At 38.9% G+C, this 23,922-nt stretch overlaps 1 protein-coding gene and 1 long non-coding RNA gene across 3 annotated transcripts in view; both read left to right on the top strand.

Moving 5' to 3' along the window:
- Nucleotides 1-23,922, top strand: part of LOC125802491 (uncharacterized) — a 479,356-nt gene that overhangs the window by 59,623 nt on the left and 395,811 nt on the right. The window lies entirely within an intron of this gene.
- Nucleotides 1-23,922, top strand: part of jarid2a (jumonji, AT rich interactive domain 2a) — an 89,894-nt gene that overhangs the window by 16,743 nt on the left and 49,229 nt on the right. For both annotated transcript variants that reach the window (XM_049480718.1, XM_049480717.1), the window contains exons 2-4: nt 3,251-3,374; nt 10,625-10,769; nt 17,426-17,595. In XM_049480718.1, the coding sequence (XP_049336675.1) occupies nt 3,251-3,374; nt 10,625-10,769; nt 17,426-17,595 (439 nt within the window). The remainder of the gene's footprint in view (nt 1-3,250; nt 3,375-10,624; nt 10,770-17,425; nt 17,596-23,922) is intronic.

Raw genomic sequence — 23,922 nt, 5'->3', positions numbered from 1 at the left:
GATCAATAAAGTCTATCTATCTATCTATCTATCTATCTATCTATCTATCTATCTATCTATCTATCTATCTATCTATCTATCTATCTATCTATCTATCTATCTATCTATCTATCTATCTATCTATCTATCTATCTATCTATCTATCTATCTATCTATCTATCTATCTATCTATCTAGGAACCGAGTCGCTGCACTTTCCTCCAAGCATTAGCAATGTGATGCTACCTCAGCAGCAGTTGTTCGAAAAGAGATGGAGGCAAGTGCTAGTTTTCACCCTCCTGGTGTTGTGGCATCACCAGTGATGATGGGTAGTGTACAGCTGAGTAGAGTATCAGCTGATGGGTGGGACAATTGGTTTAGCTAAATTAGGAGAAAATGAGAAAAAATACTGGAACGCACAGTTATTGTACAGTTATTCAAGCCTCTACAGTAGATTTGAGTGGTGGATTCCCTCATGGATAAAACAGAAAAATTGGCATCTCTTCAAGACTGCTCTAGTAGTTCCTTTGTTTCTGTTGTCTAGGCCAGGCTGATCAATGCTTGAGTGCTGTGAGGGTCATGTCCTCTTTACTGACCATCATTTATCTGTATTTGGCCTATAATGCTGTAGAGCTGCCATCAGAGGCCAATGCAAAAAAGACTGAATGATGAATAAAATGGGATTTCATTAAATTCCTTCTACGTTTTAAGGTTTTTAAAATTATTGATAAAACTCTGGTATTGATGGGCACTTGCCTGGCAGTTTATTCACAGTCTTTTTTAAAAGCTCCTTAGTGAAGGAGCACAGTTACAGTATACTGAAGGCTTTCCGTTATGCTGAACGCTTTCCAGTGGACGGTGAAAGGGGTGCTATGATTTTACAGTATTTGAGAATAGCCAGAAGGTGAAGCTGGCATAGAATCCAGTGAGTTCTAGATGTCCATTTAGCCACCGTGTGAGGAATGTGTATTATTCCAGCACATCAACTCACCTACGGGGGAATGGTGTATTATGATAACACTGAGGAGACATGTTTGGGTAGCAGGGAGTATGTACAGTAATGAAGAGCTTTCTGACACGTGCTGTTCCTAGGCTTGCACTGCTTTAGAACACTATGGCTAACTGCACTATTTATAGACCAGGCCTGAGATTGCAGTGGTTTCCTTCTGTTTATGCTACAGACCTCTCTGTATTGTATCCAATGCTAAGCTTTAAGCGATATGTTTTCTGTCTTGGCACAAAGCACATGGCAGCATGGACAGGGAATCTGGTCATAGTTGATGGGAAGATGAATGGAATATGGATAAATACAGGACAAGGCTGGAGGTTGCAAAAGTTTGAAGACCTTCCAGCAAGACAATGACCCTAAACAATCATGTGTTAGAATGGCCCAGTCAAAGTCCTAAAGACTTAAATTAAATCCCATTGAGCATCTGTGGCAATACATGAAATTTGCTGTACACAGAAGCTCCTCTCCCGGACATACAATAAAAATGTCAACAAGTAGTTTAAAATATCTAGGCATTATCCGATATCAATATAATTATTTTATCATTGTGCATCTGTAAAAAATCATGTAATATCTAGGCTATGATCGGGAGATTGTTGGTTTGAATCCTGTTCATGCATCTTGCCATCAGCTGCCAACAGTGAGTGAGCGAGAGCGGGGAAGATTGCACAAGTGTGAGAAGTGAGAAAGTGGAAAGAATGCACGAGTGAGCAAAAGACAGAGCAAGTGAGCGAGAGAGGGAGAGACAGAGCGAAAGAGTGGGAGACTGCGCGAGTGAACAAGAGAGGAAGAGACAGAGCGAGAGGGGGAGAGACAACTAGTGAGCGAGTGAGGGAGAGAGGGGAAGGCTGTGCGAGTGAGTGACAGACAGCGTCAGAGAGGGTGAGACGAAGCAAGTGAGTGAGAGAGGGAGAGACAAAGTGAGAGAGGGAGAGAGTGGGGAGTCTGCGCGAGTGAGCGAGAGACAGAGTGAGTGAGCGAAAGACAGTGCAAGGGAAAGACAGAGCAAGTGAGGGCGAGATAGAGCGAGTGAGTGAGCGACAAAAGGGGAGACTGCACGAATGAGCGTGAGACCAAACGTGTAAGCGAGAGAGGGGAAGACTCCGCGAGTGAACGAGAGAGGAAGATACAGAGCGAGTAAGCAAGAGGGGGGGAGAGACAGAGCGAGAGAGCGGGGAGACTGCACGAGTGAGCGAGAGACAGAGACGGGGAGACTGTGCAAGTGTAAGAGAGCGTTCAGAGCAATTGAGCGAGAGACAGAACAAGTGAGCAAGAGAGGGAGAGACAGCGATAGTGAGCGAGAGAGGGAGAGACAGCGATAGTGAGCAAGAGAGAAAGAGACAGCGAGTGAGTGAGAGACAGAGCAAGTGAGCGAGAGAGGGAGAGACAGCGATAGTGAGCGAGAGAGGAAGAGACAGCGAGTGAGCAAGAGACAGAGCAAGTGAGCGAGAGAGGAAGAGACAGCGATAGTGAGCAAGAGAGGAAGAGACAGCGAGTGAGTGAGAGACAGAGCAAGTGAGCGAGAGAGGGAGAGACAGCGATAGTGAGCAAGAGAGGAAGAGACAGCGAGTGAGCAAGAGACAGAGCAAGTGAGCGAGAGAGGAAGAGACAGTGATAGTGAGCGAGAGAAGAAGAGACAGTGATAGTGAGCGAGAGAGGGAGAGACAGCGATAGTGAGCGAGAGTGGAAGAGACAGTGACTGAGCGAGAGACAGAGCAAGCGAGAGAGAGGGAGGACTGCGCGAGTGAGTGAGAGACAGTGTGAGAGAGGGAGAGATAGCGCGAGAGTTTGTGTGCATCAGGGCGCCTTGCTGTGCATGCTCTCCAGGATTTAAACGTTTTATGTAGGTTTAATGCAAAGTATTAAAAATAGGCAACACATTTTTTGCGACATTTCGGTACTTGGTAGCACCGAGACATCTTTTTGGTACCAAATTTTAATACCCAGCCCAACATGTGGTGTTTCCCACTCTTGCTGAAGTTTTAATCGTATAAACATGTTGGCTAGTTTTGTTTTACTGCTGTGAGAATAGTAGAATAATAGAAAGTATTTTCTGTCCGATATGTTTTCTATGGAGTTCATCAGTCAGTACCTGTGTTAGCTTGTTAGCTTTGTAGCTGTAGTACCATATTACTGATTGTTGACCATATGATTACCTATTGTTGCTGTCAGACAAAACCTTGTATCTCCAAAATGATAACTGACGATGTCATGTGTCATTTCTGGTCTATTTCTTGACGACTGATTTCTGTGTTTTTTGCAGGACGATAATGACGGGATCCCCTGGTCGGAGGAGAGAGTGGTGCGCAGAGTGCTCTACCTCTCCCTCAAAGAGTTCAAGAGAGCACAGAAGAGTAAAGTTGAAAATGGCACAGGAATCATAAACCGTGAGTATCCCTCCTTCATTCTTATAGTTCTGATCTGATCTGTTCTAGATAAGAGCCTCGCTGCCTGTGGTCACACTCGCTGATAAGACTGCTGCTTATCTGACAATCATACAGCCTAAAAAAAAAATAAGAGACCACTTAAAAATGATGAGTTTCTTTGATTTTACCAAATTGAAAACCTCTGGAATATAATCAAGAGGAAGATGGATGATCACAAGCCATCACACCAATCTGAACTGCTTTAATTTTTGCACCAGGAGTAAAGCTGCATAAAGTTATCCAAAAGCAGTGTGTAAGACTGGTGGAGGAGAACATGATGCCAAGATGCATGAACACTGTGATTAAAAACCAGGATTATTCCACCAAATATTGACTTCTGAACTCTTAAAACTTTGTGAATATGAATTGTTTTCAAGGTCTGAAAGCTCTGCATCTTTTTTGTTATTTCAGCCATTTCTCATTTTCTGCAAATAAATGCTCTAAATGACAATATTTTTATTTGGAATTTAGAAGAAATGTTGTTCATAGTTTATAAAATAAAACAACACTATTTATTTTATTCAAACCTATACCTATAAATAGCAAAATCAGTATATGTATATCATTGTTTTCTCAGCTAAAGTAAAATAATTGTACACCATAAAAAGGTCACACTATGATATTTTATTGGACCGCCTTTAGCTTAGCTCTGTGAAAAACCTTCTTCAGCACATCCCAAAGATTCTCGATGGGGAATTAAAGCTGCAGAGCGTTAGAGGTATTATTTACATTTTAAACAGATAATCTTCTGGCACATATCCCACTAAACCCAAACCAAATTTCAGATGGTATCTAACGTGACAGTTGTGCTGCATCTGAGTGCGGCTAAGTTAATAATGCACATAAAAGTGACGGGTATTCCCAGTGGTCCTGCTGGGCAGCAGTATTGGTGCTCTACGCCGCGGTAGGAGGCTGACCTTTTGATGGTAGAAGAGAAAGCTTCTCCATTATCAGCTCTACGACTAACGCTCTGCACCCATCTGCCATCACAATCACGTAGCTCAAGAAACCTCTCATTGGTCAGCCATTGCTACCTGTAACTTATTTTATAAATCGTTCTTAAGAGAAAATGACACTAAACAAATTAATAAATAATCTAATTTGTCAGTGTTTATCTTGGCAGATTCCATTCTTTTCAGGATTCTCACTTTTAGATTTTCTGCAAAAGATTCTGCAGGGAGATTTTTCCACACTTTAGACTTTACGTTGTCCTTCTGCTAAAATCCACATTTTCTTGTTCTTTGTGAAATACAGTAGGTCTCTCTGATTTGTACATGATGCTGCACATGCTGTACATGTACATGATGATGTTCTACCTTGACCTCCATTGTCTGTAGCAGCTAGTAAAAAAAAAAAGTTCAGAAAAATAAATCAGTCTGGAAAAGCATAGTCTACGCCAACCTGTGGATTAGTATTCAAGGCCCCGCCCACCATGGCTTGTGAAAACCCACAGGCAGCGCTGAAGCCAGGCAGCAACACTGTCTCGTCAGATAGGAGCTAACAGCGCTAGGAAGAACATGGCAGTTCATTCTTGTGTTATTTGTGCGAATAACACATCAGTGTTAAATACTTTACACAGTAATTCAGAGCTAAGAAACAATTCAAAACGGTCATGCAGCTTGCCATCATCTGCCGGAGTTCTGAGAGAACACAACTAGCCATGCTTTCTCTATAGGGGTATGTAGATGGCGCTAAGGCTGCATGATAGTGGAAAAAATGTACATTAAAATGTTCTTTTTTTCGGCAATATATATCGCGATTTAAAGCAATGCAGGACCACCAATGCATCATCAGCCCTGCGCGCTGTCTCGAGTCCGGACCGATTAAGAGCTTAGTGAGCACCATGGACTCAAAACCCTATGAAAACAGCAAAACAGCATTAATTGACCTTTTAATCAGGCTTTTTAATGGCTTTTTAAAAGATAAATAAGAGCGTTTTTCAGGGATTAAAAGCGTGAATTCAGCTGTAACTGAAAATATCTGCGCCGCAAATCTGTGCTGGACTGAGGTGCACAACTTTCCACACGTGCTCACATTTACAAGCACGTGCCCAACCATGTGGTTTACTCCTGCCCACCATGCTCCCCCTCCCCCTTGTGCTTCTCAGGCAGCAGAAACCTGTCACTCACACAGACACAGAGACAGCGCTGTGTATCTACTTTTTGTGTCAGGAATCAAAACATTGCAACAAGACGTGTTTAATGAAATTGCATGTCCTCCGATCACACACATCGCCGTGACGATGCTTAAACGATATATCCTACAGCACTAGATGGCGCTCTTTTACCTCATCACTTCACACTAAGGTGAAGTCGGTAGGCGCATCCTTTGCATGCGCAGAAGAGAACTATTTTACTAACTCATGTTAATCGTTTAATACCACACAAATAAAAGTAATACCACACAAAAAAAAGACGCAAATTGTCCTGACGTGAGCTGATTCACAGTCAGGATCCAGTATATACCAGGGGTTATTAAACCTCACCTGGTGCTTAGGGGCCCGGTGCACAGCACCGCACAGCTTTGCTTTATTTTCTCAGCCACTTAGTGGCCCATTAGGATTATTATTGTTCTGCCATGATTGCACTGAATATGTGTTAGCGAAGTAAATTATGCCCCGAATAATGCCCTCTCTGTATGGGTTTCCTTTGCCTGGGCTGCATTACGTTCTGGCTGCCTGAACCGTCAGAACGTTCACTCTAATGGGTGAACTCAGTGGCCTGACCATGCATGTGTGTGTGTGTGTGTGTGTGTGTGTGTGTTTGAGTAGCATGCAACATTGCCTGTCTGAGAATGTAAAGGTCAACAGTGTATGAGCTCAGCCCCTGTGCATGCCTAGCACAGCATGCAGGCCTATTTGTTTTGATTATGCTTTAGCGAATGGCGTCATGTTAATTATAAAGCAGCTGATTTTGCAAGAATAGAGAGCTCTGTAATTTTTATTTTAGGTACAACTTTAAATCCAAATCCAAAAAAAGAACTTAATATTTGGTACAGAAACCTGTGTTTTCTGTTCTTTTTAACCCTTGTGTGCTGTTCATATTTTTGTTACTCGTTTACTTTGTTACTTGTATTTAATTCAGCAAAATGAAGCAATTTTACATTAAAATGCTTTACACATGCTCGCTTCACCTAAATTGCAAGCAATATAAACAGCTTACATGGTTAATATTTGCCCTTTACCTTTCTTATGTTACATTTCTTTAAAAAAGTGCTACTCTTTTTTTATTAGTTTTTTAATAAAATGTAAAAGAAAATGAATTAAACTCAAGATATGAGTAGAAAATTAGTTTAGTTTCAAATTTATGAATGAAGCAATGTTTATTAGCCCTTGGCCAAACATACTGTATGTAATATAAATGTATAGGGGGGGGGTGTTTTGATATATGTTTTTCACAAAAAATGAGCCAATGCCAATGAGTTTGAGTTAGAAAAAATATTTTTTCAGTATGATTTGATGAAAAATGAAAACGGGTCCCACAGATCCGAACACCACACAAGGGTTAATCAAGTTTGCACACACTGCAGCAGAGATTTTGGCCCACTTCTCCATACAGATCTTTTCCCGATCTTTCAGGTTTCTGGAGACTGGCTAGGCTGTGTTTTTCAGGTCATTGTCATGCTGGAAGACCCAGCCACAATCCATCATCATGCTCTGATTGAAAAAGGGTTGTTATTCAAAATATTGGGGTACATGACTCCATCTATGTACTCTTTACTGCTGTGCAGTTGTCCTGTCCCCATTGCAAAAAAAAAAGAACACCTCCAAAAAATTATGTTTCCACCACCATGCTTCACAGTTGACACAATGATCTTAGGGTTGTACTTATCCTTCTTCTTTTTCCAAACTTGGCGAGTGGAGTTGATACCAGAAATGTTTTTTTTTTTGGTCTCATGTGACCACATGGGCTGGACAGTAATTCAGCATATGTTATAAGTCGGTATATATTGTGATAGAAAATGTTTCAATAATTATGGTATGATTTTTTTTAAACACATTTCTCATGTTTTAATAAAAATATTAAAAATGAAAACAACAGTAGATGTTGTGCTGAAATCTTACTTCCCTTGGAGTGTAGGCTGAGGGGAATTTTTACACTGTATATTTATTCTATTTTTACATTCTATGATTTTCTGTTATGATCAAAATAAAGGTTAATCATTGATAGAGACATCCGGTACTGATATCCAGTATTCAAAATATATCTGAAAATGACAAGAATTGTATTATTTGCAAATATTTCTGCTACAGTATATTGTCCGAAAATATATAACCTCCTGAAACCTGGACATATGCCTGCCATTTTTTACTTTCTCCTAGCTATTTGGGATTACTAGGACCTAAGATGTATAGAAACTAAACTTTGTCCTTGTACAGGAAGTCATTTTTGCAAAAAAAAAAAAAAAAAACAAGAAAAAAACAAAAACAAAAAAAAAACAGTGTCCTAATGTGGGGACAGTGGTTTATTTAAACATTTAAAAAAAAAAAGACCCTTTCCATTTGTGATCAGAAGGACAAAATTAGTGCAACAACTAAATGTTAGATTTCTACAAAAATAAAATAAACTAATTTTGAACATAAAAGTGGAGGATAATTTTTACCTGGCCCCTGTTTCTGCAATTGTCTGCAATGGCTGTAAAAACCTTTGACTGGGCTTCCCGCCTATTGGTTTACAACCAATTTAGTGTAATGTTGTCATGTTGTGACCACTAGATGGTACGGGCAGTCTCTGCAAAGGGCCAATGTTTAAAAAAATGAAGTATCTTGGTGCAGAGAAGCAGAAATGTAATGTCCCCATATGAGGACACTGGGTCTCAAGAGGATAACAAGGCAAACACACAGACTGCAGTCCAATATACTTGCCTCTGAATGATGAAAGATCTAGCGCTGCAGTTAGCGGCTAATGCTAATGCTGCTGCACCCAGCCTTAGTGCTGGAAAAACTTCACTGAAAATCCTGTATAATGCTTTTCTTTAGTGGAGTGGCTTTACTGCTCCTTAATACCTGACTGATACAATTTATACATAAGGTGCACCAGATTATAAGGTGCACTACTGAGTTTTGGGATAATTAAATAAAATAAAATCTTGCTTGAAAGATTGAAGAAAAGTGTTTTATTTAACTGTATTCCTTTTGGAAATCAGATAATATTTTATTCTCTTAGCTTAGTTTAAAGTAATGTATTTTTTGAATAAGGGTGGCCAAATTTTTTTTCTGTGCACAGTGTTAAAACAGTCGTTCGGGACAGGAAAGACTCTGCGTCTGATTATGTATTGTTGCTGCTAAGTCCGTTGAGCTTAACAGCATGGGAGCAGTTGGAATGAATGAGGCTTATCAGTGATTATACACGGCTGTTATGCCGCTCGATGGCAGCGAGCTTTGAATGAAATCTTAGATAAAAGGCTGCGAGTTCTTAATTGCATGTGGTTTCACTTTCCCCAGCAGTCATCCATTCTCAGATTGCACTGGTGTGTTTGTTTACTGTAGAGATTAAACTGCTGTTCTGCTGTTCATTGTTTTATTAGTAATGATATGTTGTTTGGTGGCGATATGGTTACACACTGGCTCTCGGAAAGACAGACAGTTCAGTGGCCTTAATGACAGCCTCACCGGATTTTACAAGCTTAAACTGATAGTATTGTGATTATGTAAATCATACTGGACAATTTGAATATCAGATTATGACTGCTTATGAATGTAAGGTGCCAAATAGTATATTTGTGTTTCATAATCTTTATTTTCTTTTAGCGTGTCTTAATCCTTCCTTGTAGCCTCTACTCACTACATCCTTTGTAATGTTAAAATGTTAGAATGTTAGAATTGACTTGTTGATTTTTTAGTTTCTTGTTTTAGTTAGAGACATGTCTGGGTACTTGAGAACTCAGTGGACTTCCGCCAGTACGTTTCTATTTAAACTGTGCAGTGCCTCACGGTATCTGTGTTTGTTTTGGCCTCTGACTCCGCCTGCTGCTCCTTCCCCAATGTTAACTCCACCCCCAAGGCTGCCAATACACAACAGCGAGCGAGTGGTGCTGCAGCATGGAAGCTAGCAAGCAGGCAGGTCTCAAAAAAGCTCAGTGACCAAAGTAGGAACAAAACAAGAGTAAATATTGGTAGTGAGTTTGAAAATTTCTCTGCCTCTCCTACCAGCGGCATCTGCTTAGTCTTCACTGGCTTTACTTGACTTCATAACTGATATCTAGATCGGGCTACAACAAAATAAAACAGTAGGCTACTCAAATGTATATGTTAGATGTATATGTTATCTACTAAAGCAGTAAATTAATAGGACCTGAAAGTACTGAACCCAACTCTCTGGTGTGTGTATTTTTGGAGCAGTGGGATTTTTCCTGTACAACAGGCTTGGCTAAGGCTAACGCAGCTAGCAGTGCATAAAGCTAGGTTAGCTAACTACGTCTTTGTGTCTGGGAAGGGCTGGGCAGGGCAGACTACTCTCTGTGGTGTATTAAAATTGATCTGCTGTAGCTGTTTCGCACGCTCGCTCTCATTTCCTTCTGAATTCTCCTTTAAGTTTAGAAATAGTTACTTTTATGAAAAACAATGAATGAAAACATTCAGGGCCCTATTCTAGCAATATATAGGTGAGCCGTTAACCGTGGAGCGCGTCTTTGCTGTCATAACGCCAGGAAAAGTACGCCTTAAGTGGCTCGAAACATGCCAACAGCTTGTACTAATTCTGTAAATTATTTATGGTTGTGTTTCGGGAAATTACATTAAATAACATAAAATAAACCAATCAGCGTTTCACTTTCCTTTGCCTATAAGAGCCAGGTGTGCTGTGATGTTGCCGGATTGGTATTTTTATGGCGCAGCGCTTCTGTGCTTCTTAGTAGAGGAACCTGACCTGCACGTTCACTCTTGGAAATCCAAAGTCAGTGCAGTTTGGTTTCCCAGAAAATCTTACAGCACTTCAGCACTTCCCTCTGCTGACAACTTTTATGGAGATGCGGATTTCATTTTCCAGCAGGACTTGGCACACTGCCAAAAGTACCAGTTGGTCTATAAGTACCAGTTGTAAGCCATAATCATCAACAATAAAAGAAATAAAGGCTTAACATACATATAATATATGAGTTTCACATTTTGAACTGAATTACTAAAATAAAGTAACTCTTCAATGCACTAGTATGTGGAAATGTTTTCAGCTCTCCAGGCAGGTGCAAATGGGCTTGTGTCTTTTCTCCCTCAGGTTCCTTTGCGAATGGTCATCTGAACGGGTCAGGAGCCAAAGCAGGACTGTTCACAGGCAGCTGTAAGGCGGAAAGGTCTCGGCGCACGGCTCAGACCAGCAACGATGACAGCGAATACTCAGGAGAAGGGCCTGCAAGAAAGAGGTGAGTGTTGATTCACAACGGTACTTATTCTCCAAGCCATGATCAGACAGAATCTGGACAGTCTACTTTCTGGTTGTGGTCTGCATTCAAAAAATGTTACAGGGTAAAGTTTAAAGATTAATCACACATGTCTACATGTTAACTTTGACAGCATTATTTATTATGGTTGGGTAGAGAGTAGATCACATTACATAACATTACAGTTAGTGGTCGTTTTTTCCCCAAAAAACAGGTACATTAGCAACAGAGGACATAAAAGAGCCTGAAAGAGACCAATAGGGTAATAACAGGATAGAGGAGGAAAACGAGAAGAACCCTGAACTCAACCCTGAACAGCAAAAAAGCTATCGCTGCAGTTAGCGGCTAATGCTAATGCTGCTGCACCCAGCCTTAGTGCTGGAGAAACTTCACTGAAAACTCACCCATACAACGCTGTACTTCAGCAGAGTGGCTTTACTGCTCCTTAATAATTGAATAATTGACTGGTAGAATTCATACATAAGGCTTTCTGAATTATAAGGTGCACTTTTGGGAAAATAAAAGGATTTTAAGTGCGCCGAAAAATATGGTATTCTGAGGTAGGGGTGGGCGATATGGCCCTAAAGTAATATCATGATATTTCATGGTATTTTCATGATAAAGGTACTCTTGGCGATATAAAATAATAACTTTTTTTTTTCAAGAATACACTACTGCAACCAACTGAAAATTTTATTTAATTATTGCATACAATTTATGTCACACCCCTACCTGAGATATTAAAAATTACAAGAATTCAATCAGACTTGTAAAAGAGGCCAATGATGCAGAATGTCATGAAACTAATAATGCACTTCAAATATCTCCATATATCCAGGGTTAAAGTAAAATAAATGATACTGGACAGATATAATCTGTCTCTATTAGATATATAATGGAAAATGAGAACAGTGTGATTTTTTCTTTTGCTAAAAACAGCAAAAAAAAGTAGTACCATGATGTGATAATTAGGGTGGGTGATATGGCACAAAATGTTTAGGGTATAATATCGTTCAGATATTTAAAAATGTTGGCGATATTATCGCGTACGATACGATATGGCACACCCCTAGTCTGAGGTCAGGTGGTCAGGTTTGTCAGGTCAAGGATTAAAAAAAAGTTTTAAAAGTCTACATTTAGCCTCACACAGACTTTTATCAGATATCAGAGATATTTTGTTGGACTGTGTTGGCCTGTGTTGGACTGGTTTGCAGCAGAAGTTTAGCAGACTCTCAGTTGGGTACGCGTCCGCACAATTCAGCATTACATTTCAGGGCCGATTAAAGCTCTAATCAGCATGGAGCTGGAACTGCACAACCCTTGAGCTGAAAAGGAGTCCCTGCATTCCATTCCACTGATCGCACACTCGACTATTTTACATTATAGCCACTCCAGCTCAAAGAGCTGCATACAAGCTTTCATCTGCAGCTGAAGGTTAATGGAAGCCCAGGCTGGCCCGTGTATTCATGGGAGAGAACTGCTCACGCTCGCGTCTGCGCCCGAGCTCCGCCGCACCTCTCTGAAACCCTCCACTGCTCATTAAGCAGGGCAGGGCTGGATAATTGCCTGAGTGCTGAGACTTTTTGCTGGGCTCGGAAATCTCCGGCTCCCCCTCAGCGCCTCTGCTGCCGGATGATTAATTCTGTGAGTGAGGAGCACGTCGCTGCCGCGCTGAAAGAAGCTGCGAAGACATACACTCGCACACCTCTCTGCCTCGGTATGCCCACGGACAATAATATTTATGGTGGACAAGAGTCTGTTTATTAATCTTCTGCCCTCCCCTGACTGTAAGCCCGGGCTGTCATTTATAACTCCTATAACTGTACACTGTAGAGCAACTACACGGTTACCGAAGCTGATAAACCACATTCAGAACAATTCTGACTCTGTACGTTTCAGAACAATCATTTCACACCACTTTACTTCCATTTATAGCTCAATTAAATGCAATTAAACTGGCAACTGAATATAAAATCAATTGAATTCTCCTTTAACAAAGTGCAGGATAAGTTGTGGAGGCAGTTTGCACAAATCTGATTGGTGGTTGATGAGTTTTCACTATTAGAAAATGTTTGAGCTCCTATGGTCGTTTTTTTTTATACAGAGTACACAAGTTTGGACTCCTATACTTGGCCACTATGGACTTGGTAAATCTGACTCCTGAGTGTATACTCCTGAGGACAGAAGGATGCAGGACTTTTATTCTGTAATTGTTACAGCTGCTGTAATTGGAACATAGAAGCACACTTAATAATAATAATAATAATAATAATAATAATTTAATTTCTCTCCAATGTACAAGGCCAATTACCCAACCCTAGGGTGACCATATTTTCGTTTGGGTAAACCAGGACATTTCCTCACTTTTTGAAAAAACCCCGGGACGCCCGGGACAGGACGTGAAATACGGACATGTCCCGGGAAATACGGACGTTTGGTCACCCTACCCAACCCACTCATTAGAGGACTCATTAGAACTCTTTCACTAGTGATGCCCAACACACCAGGAGGGTGAGGGCTAGCACACGCCTCCTCTGATACATGTGAAGTCAGGCTCCACCTCTTTTAGAACTGTTGCTGATGCAGCATTGCAGAGTAGCATCACAGCGCTAACGCTCGGAGGAAAGTGCAGAGACTTGGTTCTGATACATCAGCTCACAGACGCAGCCTTGTGCTGATCCACATCACCCTGGGAGTGATGTGAGGAGAGAGCGCCATCTACTGTAACCACCCAGAGAGAGCAAGGTCAATTGTGCTCTCTCAGGACTCCGGTAGCTGGGAACAACATAGTCACTTTTTTATAAATCACAAAAAACACATATCAAGTCTAAACCACTACGTTTTTTGCCTAAAAATAACTTTAAACTACATTTTATTACACAGCAGCACTATTTTCTAAACATGATGTTTCCCGTGTCAACATAAACACAAGTACACACAAAAATTGAGATTGAGAAAGTCTATGTGGTTAAAATGAGACAAAATGGATGAAACTTAGTGACTCATTTCAGAAAGCTTTCTTTATTATTGGAAAGCAGGTTAGTTTCTTTATTTGTTTCACTTTCTCAGTTGTGGTAAATGTCTCCCTGTATCACACTTCACTACTACCGATCAGGAGGTGTGAGAGTTACACACACTTCCTTTGAGGTGTGTGAGGTTTACCACTGCTTCATTTTTAACCCACTGGCTGTGCAGCAGCAGAGTTGACATTTCTGACATCTTGGTTCTAAATATAATGTTTGCTGACATTTTTGCAGGGGACAGTTAGAAGTTTGCACAGTAAAATTATAAAATTTATTGAATTAAAAAAGATTTTGCAAAAGCATTATTTGGTGTTGTTGTTATTATTATTATTATTATTATTATTATTATTATTATTATTATTATTATTATTAGTAGTAGTAGTAGTAGTAGTAGTAGTATTATGTTCTAGCAATATTGAATTATTTCATGGCAAAAAAAAACTACTACATACAACAATAATTAGGTGGACATGTAACATCCTGAAGGATTTGTTTCTGAAATTAACATGGTCAAAAATAATGATAATAAATAAATATGCACCCACGTTATTAATTAACTTGTGCTGTTGATTAATAAAAAAATTGCTTTATATTGCCATGACACTCATTTTAATATTGTAATGCTTCTAACAACCTCAAGAAAAACATATTTTAGATTGATATTAAACTTGTGTCTTACTTTTGCAATAGAGCTTTTGAGAAATATCTCTTTTAAATACTTAAACATTGAGTATTTTATGACCATTTACAGTGTTTACAGCACTATTTAAAATGTTTAGTTTTGTAAAGCTGTTTTTCTGCTAATTTAGACTGATTTCTATATATTGTTTAATTTTGTGGGACAAAGTAAACCCAATATTAATCAAAGCCTTTATTTAAAGCCTTGATGTTTTGTACATTTAATCTAAAAGGCAATTATATTTATATTAGTGGTGTCAATTAAAATATTAGTATATACTTGTATGTTTGAGGGGAGATAAAGCCACTGTACTTAATAATGCATAATAAATTGGATAGAGAAAACTTTTTTTATTTTATTGTAAACAACTCATCTTTGTTTTTAAGGATTTCTGAATTAGAACTTAGAATACAGCTCTGGAAAATATAAGCGACCACTTAAAAATCAAATTTCTTTGATTTTACCAAATGAAAATCTCTGGAATATAATCAAGAGGAAGATGGATGATCACAAGCCATCAAACCACCAAGCTGAACTGCTTGAATTTTCGCACAAGGAGTAAAGGCATAAAGTTATCCAAAAGCAGTGTGTAAGACTGGTGGAGGAGAACATGATGCCAAGATGCACAAAAACTGTAATTAAAAACTAGGGTTATTCCACCAAATATTGATTTTTGAATTCTTAAAACTTAATGAATATGAACTTGTTTTCTTTGCATTATTTGAGGTCTGAAAGCATTTTATGCAAATGCTTTAAATTACAATATATCGTTGTCCGTATTTTATAGAATAAAACAACAAAGTTCATTTTACTCAAACATAAACCTATAAATAGCAAAATCAGAGAAACTCATTCAGAAACTAAAGTGGTCTCTTAAATTTTTCCAGAGCTGTATATAGGTTTACTTTACGTAATGGAAACAAGTGAAAGTCTAAACGTACCCATAACAAAGAGGGGGTCTGTTGTCCTTCTTCTGAGCAGCTTTAGAAGTTCTTGATCTGTTGTCGTTCACGTTTTCAACAGTTTATAGTGGGAAATGTGCTGATTCTTGAAGAAGAACAGATACGCCATCATGTTGAATTTATAAGAACGGGCCTGGAGGTTGAAAGCTTCCTTTCGCGTTCTCAAATGTAAACTTATCCAGATGTTAAAGGCAGCATATGCTGAGAGTTTTGTGTCAGTTACACCCTTGGATTTTGACATGGTATTGTAAAGCCCCATTTTCTCCCCAATTTACAAGGCCAATTACCCAACCCACTCATTAGGACTCCCTCTATGACTAGTAATCCTCGGAGGAAAACGCAGCGACTCGGCTCTGATACATCAGCTCACAGACACCTTGTGAGCTGAGAGTGATCAAGGCCAATTTTGCTCTCTCAGGGCTCTGGCAGCTGATGGCAAGCTGCATGACTGGGATTCGAACTAGTAAAGAATAAGAACTTTCTTAGCAGCTCCTTTTTTTAGGAGAGCCATCAACCATGCACAGTGCACTTTGTTTTAGGACGTGTCATTGTGTCTTTGCTATCGAAACGACGGTAAAAAAAAAAAAAAGTATGTCTTGCGAAACAGGCAAGAGGCATGTACTAATTCTCTTAATTAATCATGGATTTGCTTTGGGCGTAACATGAAATAAACCAATCAATGTGTTACTTGCCATTCCCTAACTTTGGTGGCTTGATATTTTAACAAAGAAACCAACCTGTGTGCTCATGCTGTTAAGGTGTGGGAGCAACTCATTTTAAGGAACAGCAATGCTTTTAATTTAGTTTCTTTTTTTTACTGTTGATATAAAAGTTGGGTTTGTGCACTGCAGCTCGTCCTTATGTGTGTAACTGTTGGGGGTGTACGCTCTGTGTGCTTGTTTTTTCAAAATATCAGTATCACAAGCCATGATAACAGACTGTTAGGCTAACTTGTTTGCTATAAATTTACTTAAAATCTTGTTAGAAATCTTGTTTAACTACTCTAGCAGGCCCTAGGAACATTGAAATAGCATGTTGGTGGTGTATGAGGTGATAGAAGTCTGTATGGTGCTGGTATGAGTGGATCAGATACAGCAGTGCTGCTGGAGTTTTTAACCCTTGTGTGGTGTTCATATTTTTGTTACTCGTTTACTTTGTTACTTGTATTTAATTCAGCAAAATTAAGCAGTTTTACATTAAAATGCTTTACACATGCTTGCTTCACCTAAATTGCAAGCAATATAAACAGCTTACATGGTTAATATTTGCCCTTTACCTTTCTTATGTTACATTTCTTTCAAAAAGTGCTACACTTTTTTTTATTAGTTTTTTAATAAAATGTAAAAGAAAATGACTTAAACTCAAGATATGAGTAGAAAATTTGTTTAGTTTCAATTTTACAAATGAAGCAATGTTTATTAGCCCTTGGCCAAACATATTGTATGTAATATAAATGTGTAGGGGGGGGGGGGGGGGGGTGTACAGTGTGTGTTTATTGAAAATGCGTTTTGATGTATGTTTTTCACAAAAAATGAGCCAATGCCAATGAGTTTGAGTTAGAAAAAATATTTTTTTAGTATCATTTGATGAAAAATTAAAACGGGTCCCACAGACCCGAACACCACACAAGGGTTAAACGCCTCAGTGTCACTGCTGAGGATAGTCCACCATCAGCACCCTGTAGGCAGCATACTATGTCCTCCAAATGGTACTTGCTCTGTGGTGGACCTGTGGGGTCCTGAACAATGAAGAACAGGATGAAAGGACGGTAATAATAATAAAGTACTTAGAGAAACAGATACAGGACTACAATCTATAATTATAGAACTACAAAGTTCTGCAAAAAACTACAAGTTAGAACTACAAGTTCTGCAAAAAGCTCAGTGAAGCTAAAAACATAGGAAATGGGTGTTATGCTTGATCAGTGTATGTCTATATTTAACATGTTCTCCTTCTTTCCCACACTTTCTCCAGGCCAAGGCTGCAAGCACAGAGGAAATTTGCCCAGTCTCAGCCAAGCTCTCCCAATGCAACTCCAGTTAAATTACTGGAGACCATGCCACCCAGTCCCAGCCTTCCTCTCAGTGATCTCACCAAGTGCAAACCCAAAACAGAGGACTTCCTCACCTTCCTTTGTCTAAGAGGTACGTTGCTGTGGATGATAAAACTGATGGATGTCTGACCTGCTGACACACATCTGGTTTATTTTAAGTGCAGGATTGTGCGGGAGTGTGGGAACACTTTTTCAGCACTTATCTCAAGCTGCTGCTGCTCTTTTCTGCTCTAACCATATCATGTTCTTTAATTCATAATTCAGTGGGGAAAATATGTTTGATATATTTGATTCACTGCCGATTTTGAAAGTTTTCCCACCTACACAAAATGGAGAGGTCTGTCATTTTTATCGTAGGTATTTACATTTACAGTATGATTTGCATTGGATTGCATAAAGTAAACAATTGATACAATAAAAAAAAGAAATTAATATTTAGTAAAGAAAGCTTTGTTTACAGGAGAAGATACAGATCTTCTCCAGATCTTCAGGTTTTCTTTTGGTTTCAGGTCTGAAGACTGGCTAGGCCACTTCAGGACCTTGAAATGCTTCTTATGGAGCCACTCCTTAGTTGCCATGGCTGTGTTTTTTGGGTCATTGCCATGCTGGAAGACCCAGCCCCTTCCCTTCTTCAATGCACTTACTGAGGGAAAGAGGTTGTTGGCTTCATGTACCGTCTTCTTACCTCCAAATCTATTTCTCTATCTCTCTATCTATTTTAAATGTTGCGATCACCCTCACTGTCCACATACTTATATGCATCTTGTTGTTGGCATGGGTGTTAAACAGTGCATCCATTAGAGGGCAGTTGAGGGTCACACGTTTTTGACAAAAAGCAACAGACATATTTTTCACTTTAACCACTGGGTTCTGAGTGTGAGACTGAGCTAGATTGTATTGGACATTTAATTTGTTCTACCAAATTTATTCTGGTAGATTGTACCATCATCCAATTGAAACTGTGGCCATGATATAGGAAAAAGAAAAAGCAGAGATAGAGAAGGCTCGATTGTCTACGATTTCTTGTCAAAAATATGCACTTGGCTGATATTTCTCTCATTTTGTCGATCTTAAGAGCTAATCAGATCACATTTGGTATTTATGAATTACAACACTGCTGTGCTAGTCTTAATGTAGGTGAATAGGAGACTACAGTTCTTTGTTCAACCACTAGAGTTGGCATACGGCAGCAGATGTTCATTACCAGCCAGTGTTTTAGTCCTTGGCTTTTCCACTCGATCATAAGTGCATCTTTCAACCTTCAAAGTGAGTTGTTATTAACACAGCAACACAAAACTGCTAGCAGCATTAACTACATCTAGAAGCAAACAGTTTTAGAGACACTTAACCTCCAGTCTAATTACAGTGGCTGCAGCAGTCAAAAATCTTAAAGCAGCACTAGGTAGGATTTTCTTGATTTTTGATCTTTTTAAAGAAGTAAAATTACAGTTTGAAACTCACTGCAGCGCTGCATTGAGGTGTAATAGGAGGAATAGCGGTGCTCTCGTGTCTGTGCCGTAGGTCCTCTGAGCTCAAACCAGACTCTGTAAGTTTTCCGAAGCGTCCGCGACCAACGCTCGCGAGAACTGCGACCTGCTTTCCGACCTTTAGTTCTAACAGTTCTACAAAGACTACTGGTTCATTCTTTACAAACTAACATACAGACACTCTGGCAGAAGCTGGAAAGAGACCGAATATGTCTGTGAAAGCCAGAAAACGAAAAAGAGAAACTAATCGGCCTGAAACATTTTTTACACTCTACAACTGTAGGGGGAGCCCACGAGCACAAAATCTCAATTCTACCTAGTGGAGCTTTAAGGTATCACATAGATTCGCTAGTAATGTTTTTAACCAATGTATGGGTTCTTCCCACTCACGCATCTCTGTTACAACTATGGTTCTTAATGGAACCATATTTTTGCATGTTCTTTATGTAAAGAGTTTATGTGTGTGGATATCTGAACTGTTTTCTCAACATTGTGAAATTATTAGTCACATTCTGACTGGCACGTCAAAGCATGCTGCACGTTTCCATGGAAATCAGTGGGATAGTGTTAGACTGCCAGTCTGTTTATAGTCTCAGGACTCTAAAGTCCTGTTGTGAATCTCCGCCGGCTTTAGTCTGCTGTTTTTTTTTTTAATGGCACCAGACGAACTTAGACACTAACAGACTGGCAACAGTGTTTAGCTGTATATATATCTCTATATATATATATAGCCTCTTGTCCCAGTATTGAGATCAAGTGTATCAGTTCAGCATCACAGTAGACGCATTGACATTGACTATGACTGAATCACTGAATATGAACCTCCCACCCTTAAACCCTTAACAGGCCAGTTTTTACGTCTATTTTCAAACATACAGATTTTGGGTTGATTCCTGTTACTGATCTGGAATTATTAGGTTGAGTAGAGAGTGAACAGTTAGCTTCCTTAAATATTGTGTAGGAATATTCAGAGTGTAAATAAGTGCTGAGAATACGGGTTTTGTATCACCTACACCTGTAGCTTGTTTACTGGTCAAGGCATGTTAATAGGTTTTAAACAGGAATTCTGATTGGTTTGGTGTTAAGTTTAAATGTTACACTTAATGCTAAAAAAAAAAAAAGATAACCATGATGAATTTGAAAGTCCCGAATTGAAATTTGGTGGCACAAATCTGGGTCAGATTCGGCACAGAGTGGCTTTATAGGCAGAATGAATTGGTGAGGAAACTGGAATATCACTGTATTAATAGGCATGTTGGCGTATTGCCACTGTTGTAACAAAACCTCACATCTCAGAAGCTTTAGTAGCCTTGTAGCCCAAGCATGGTTAATGCTAAGCACAAATGCTTTATGGAAATAACAATAATTCAATATGTCAATTTGTTGGTGAATGCAAAACCAAATGGAAATTTTTCCCAAGTTTAATTCCCCATTACTCCAAAAAATACTACAGTAATTTCACTTGATACATATGTCATTAATAGTATAGAAAGGCTTCTATAGTGATTTTATGGTGTAATTTGATAACAGTATGATTTGCTAAGAAAACCATGATGAATTTGAAAGTCCTGAATTGAATTTTGGTGGCTGGCTTACATACTAAATGATTACAAAACCACACAAATGCCAGAAGAATGATGGACCCACCAGACTAGAGTGATCAGTAAAGTTTGGTGGAGGAGGGATAATGGGTTGGGGTTTTGTTTGGCCTTGACCATTGACTCCTTGACCCACTTGAATCATTGAACACATTGGGAAAAACACCTTCTAACTGGGTAGCAACAAATTTCCACAGAGACACATTTAAAAGTCTGTACTGAAGACCTTCTGATGTGTTTTTTTTTTTTTTTTTTACAGCAGTCAGTTTTGTCCTCCTCATTTCAGCCCTATTTGCTCACTAGTAGCTCAATATAGGGTTAAAAGTATTGTTTGGGTACTGAATTCAAAGTATCGGTACTGGTATCGAAAATGTTAAAACGAAACCCACTCCTGTTTAGTGATTTGGATCAGTGTTAAGTAATTATACATTTATCAATAAAATGTCCTGAGTTTGTTTATTTTTCCTCCTTTTTTTGGACATTACAAAACAATAAGCTATTTGAAATATTATAGGTGACATAATCATGCACGCTTTATGAGTCCATGAATAACCATTTGGATCTGTCATGACACATTTCACGGTGGGCGGGGGTTTTTAAATCTAAAATCCTGCTCCTTACCCACACAAACAACGATGCCTTTGACTAAGAGACTTCATTGCCACTCATTCAGTGCTGTTGATGGCAGTGCTGTTTCCTGGCCGCTGTCCCAGCTGTGCAGTTCTTCAGCCGCCTGTCTGGCAGATTTCTGCTTAGCGCCGATGCCGAGCTTCTCAATGTGTTTAACCTCACTCCTCTCCGTCGGTTTGTTTTTGTGGCTTATCTGATTATTCTAGTGGTGAGAGCATTGGAATGTCCTTCCTCTTCCAGACACTCGAGGCATTCTGACCTACTGTTCACCTCCGCACAGCTAATGTCTCCCCTGATTCACACAAATCTGGGTCAGATTCGGCACAGAGTGGCTTTATAGGCAGAATGAATTGGTGAGGAAACTGGAATATCACTGTATTAATAGGCATGTTGGCGTATTGTCACTGTTGTTACAAAACCTCACATCTCAGAAGCTTTAGTAGCCTTGTAGCCTAAGCATGGTTAATGCTAAACAATGCCAATAATTCAATATGTCAATTTTATGGTTTATGCAAAACCAAATGGAAATTTTTCCCAAAGTTTGACTTCCCATTACTCCAAAATACTATAGTAATTTCACTTCTTTAACAGTATAGAAAGGCTTCTACATTTATTTATGGTGTCATTTGGAATTGTTTGGTGTCATTTAACAGTTTGATTTGCTGGTTTTATAGGACTCCAAAATCTTTTTTGTTTTTTTCCTATATTTGCCATCCCATTAATTTAAATTCTTACAGTATTATTACTTAAAACATATATAATAAAGCTGAGGACATGCAACCTACACAAACGAGTAAAAGATGCGTTTAATAACTTGTAAGCCAAAAAAAAGCATGATTATTGACTGTATTTTACATGCTAAACATATAAATAAACAGTTAATAGCTAGGCTAATAATTACTAGGAATAATTATGAGTAACATATATTGATACTTATTTTGGACATAAGAAATCACTCAACATAATCAGATTCGTTGCTTAATTATATAATATATATATATTTAGTCTAGCGATCGGTTTCTGAAATATATATTTACATATACGACACATCTGCTCCTCTGTTGTGACTGACTGTAGTTCACATGAGCATGTGTAGCATGATTGCATTAGCCAGCATTAGCTAGCTAACCTTGCTAACCTAGCTAGTTAGCTATCTCAAGGACTCTCTGCCTTATTATATTAGCCCAGCTGCACACAGACCACTGGTATGAATGAGAACACTCAAATTTATAAATGAATTAAAATGCTCATCCCCAGTAAGCTAACCTAGAAGTTGTGATAAATTACCCGTTGTGCTAAATATCCTGGCTAAAAGAGCTTAGCTACCTGTTCAGGAGAAAATTAGCAGCTTAGCGTCTGTCTAAGTTCTTAGTTTTCTCTATCTCTTGAAATAACTGCCCATTTTTACTCCTGTTTTATTCTGTTTTTGGCCATTTAGCTTTTCTATAAAGGCTGAGGCTTTTTATGTTGTGTAGCAGCTAAGATTTGGAACCAGCCCACTTTCTAGCTTCCATGGCTGCAACAAGCAACATGGCTCTAGTTCTAGTAAGAAAATACTGGCTGAAGCTCTGCTTACAAAAGATAACAGTGCTTAAAAGTTTCATGTTTCCTAATTACTTGATAACACAACATAATCATTTTATCATTTACTACTGAATATATAGTACTTATTGATCCTTAAATATTTTTCTCTGTAATGGAGCATTTCACACCAAATTGCTTTGTTCGAATTGTTCAAACTAGATTAGATTAATTATTTATTTATACAGACATTATGTGATAAAGTGTGTAATTACCTTATAAGATAGCTTATGTTTCAATAATGATAACATCTTCATTTGCTCGTTTCCCCATCATCTTCCTCCCCAGGTTGACACTTTGTCAGCCAGAGCAAATATGGCAGACTCAAATTGAATTATTCCTCTCTTATTTTAGACTCACACACACACTCTCTCTCTCACACACACACACACACACACACACACACACACACACACTGGGGTCTCTAAAGACAGAGAGCAGACTGATTAGATCTGGTTTGGATTATTGGCTGAAAGCAAAGTGGGCTAATGGAGTTTCAGACCTAAAAGATGTAAATGAGAGAATCTTTCCTCCGTCCAGTTCTTCATCATCATCATCATCATCCTCATCACTCCTGGCCTCCCGTCACTGTACAGGGTTAGTACGGAGAGCAGAGCTTAGCTGTGTCAGTGCTGAAATGTAACTGGAGCTTACAGTATGTTATAGACCACGATAGATAAGTGATGACACTCAGGAAGCTCACCGGATACATTATTTCACTGTATGCATAGAGGATGAAAATGTAACATTTATCAGTTGTCAGTTAATTCCAGAGATATACCATATTTGGTACCACTTTAAAATAAGACTACCTTTATAAAGGGTTTATAAATGGTTTACAATTAGTTTATTAATGGTCACTAATTAGGCTGTAAATGCCTTAAAATCATTAATAAGCAGTTATGTGGCTGTGGGTTCACTATTTGGCAAACAACAGGTCTACATTCATTTTTATGTATGTGTTATAACTGATTATTAATGATTTTTAAGGCATTTACAACCTAATTAGTAACCATTCATAAACTAAACCATTTATAAACCCTTTATGAAGGTAGTCTTATTTTAAAGTGGTACCCCATATTTTATACTATAAGGCACACTTAAATCAAAAATCAACAGTGT

This window comes from Astyanax mexicanus, chromosome 6 (genome assembly GCF_023375975.1).
Source record: "Astyanax mexicanus isolate ESR-SI-001 chromosome 6, AstMex3_surface, whole genome shotgun sequence".
NCBI classification, from domain to species: domain Eukaryota; kingdom Metazoa; phylum Chordata; class Actinopteri; order Characiformes; family Acestrorhamphidae; genus Astyanax; species Astyanax mexicanus.
Note: the sequence above shows the minus strand (reverse complement) of the source record. Positions and strands in the feature narration are given on the sequence as shown.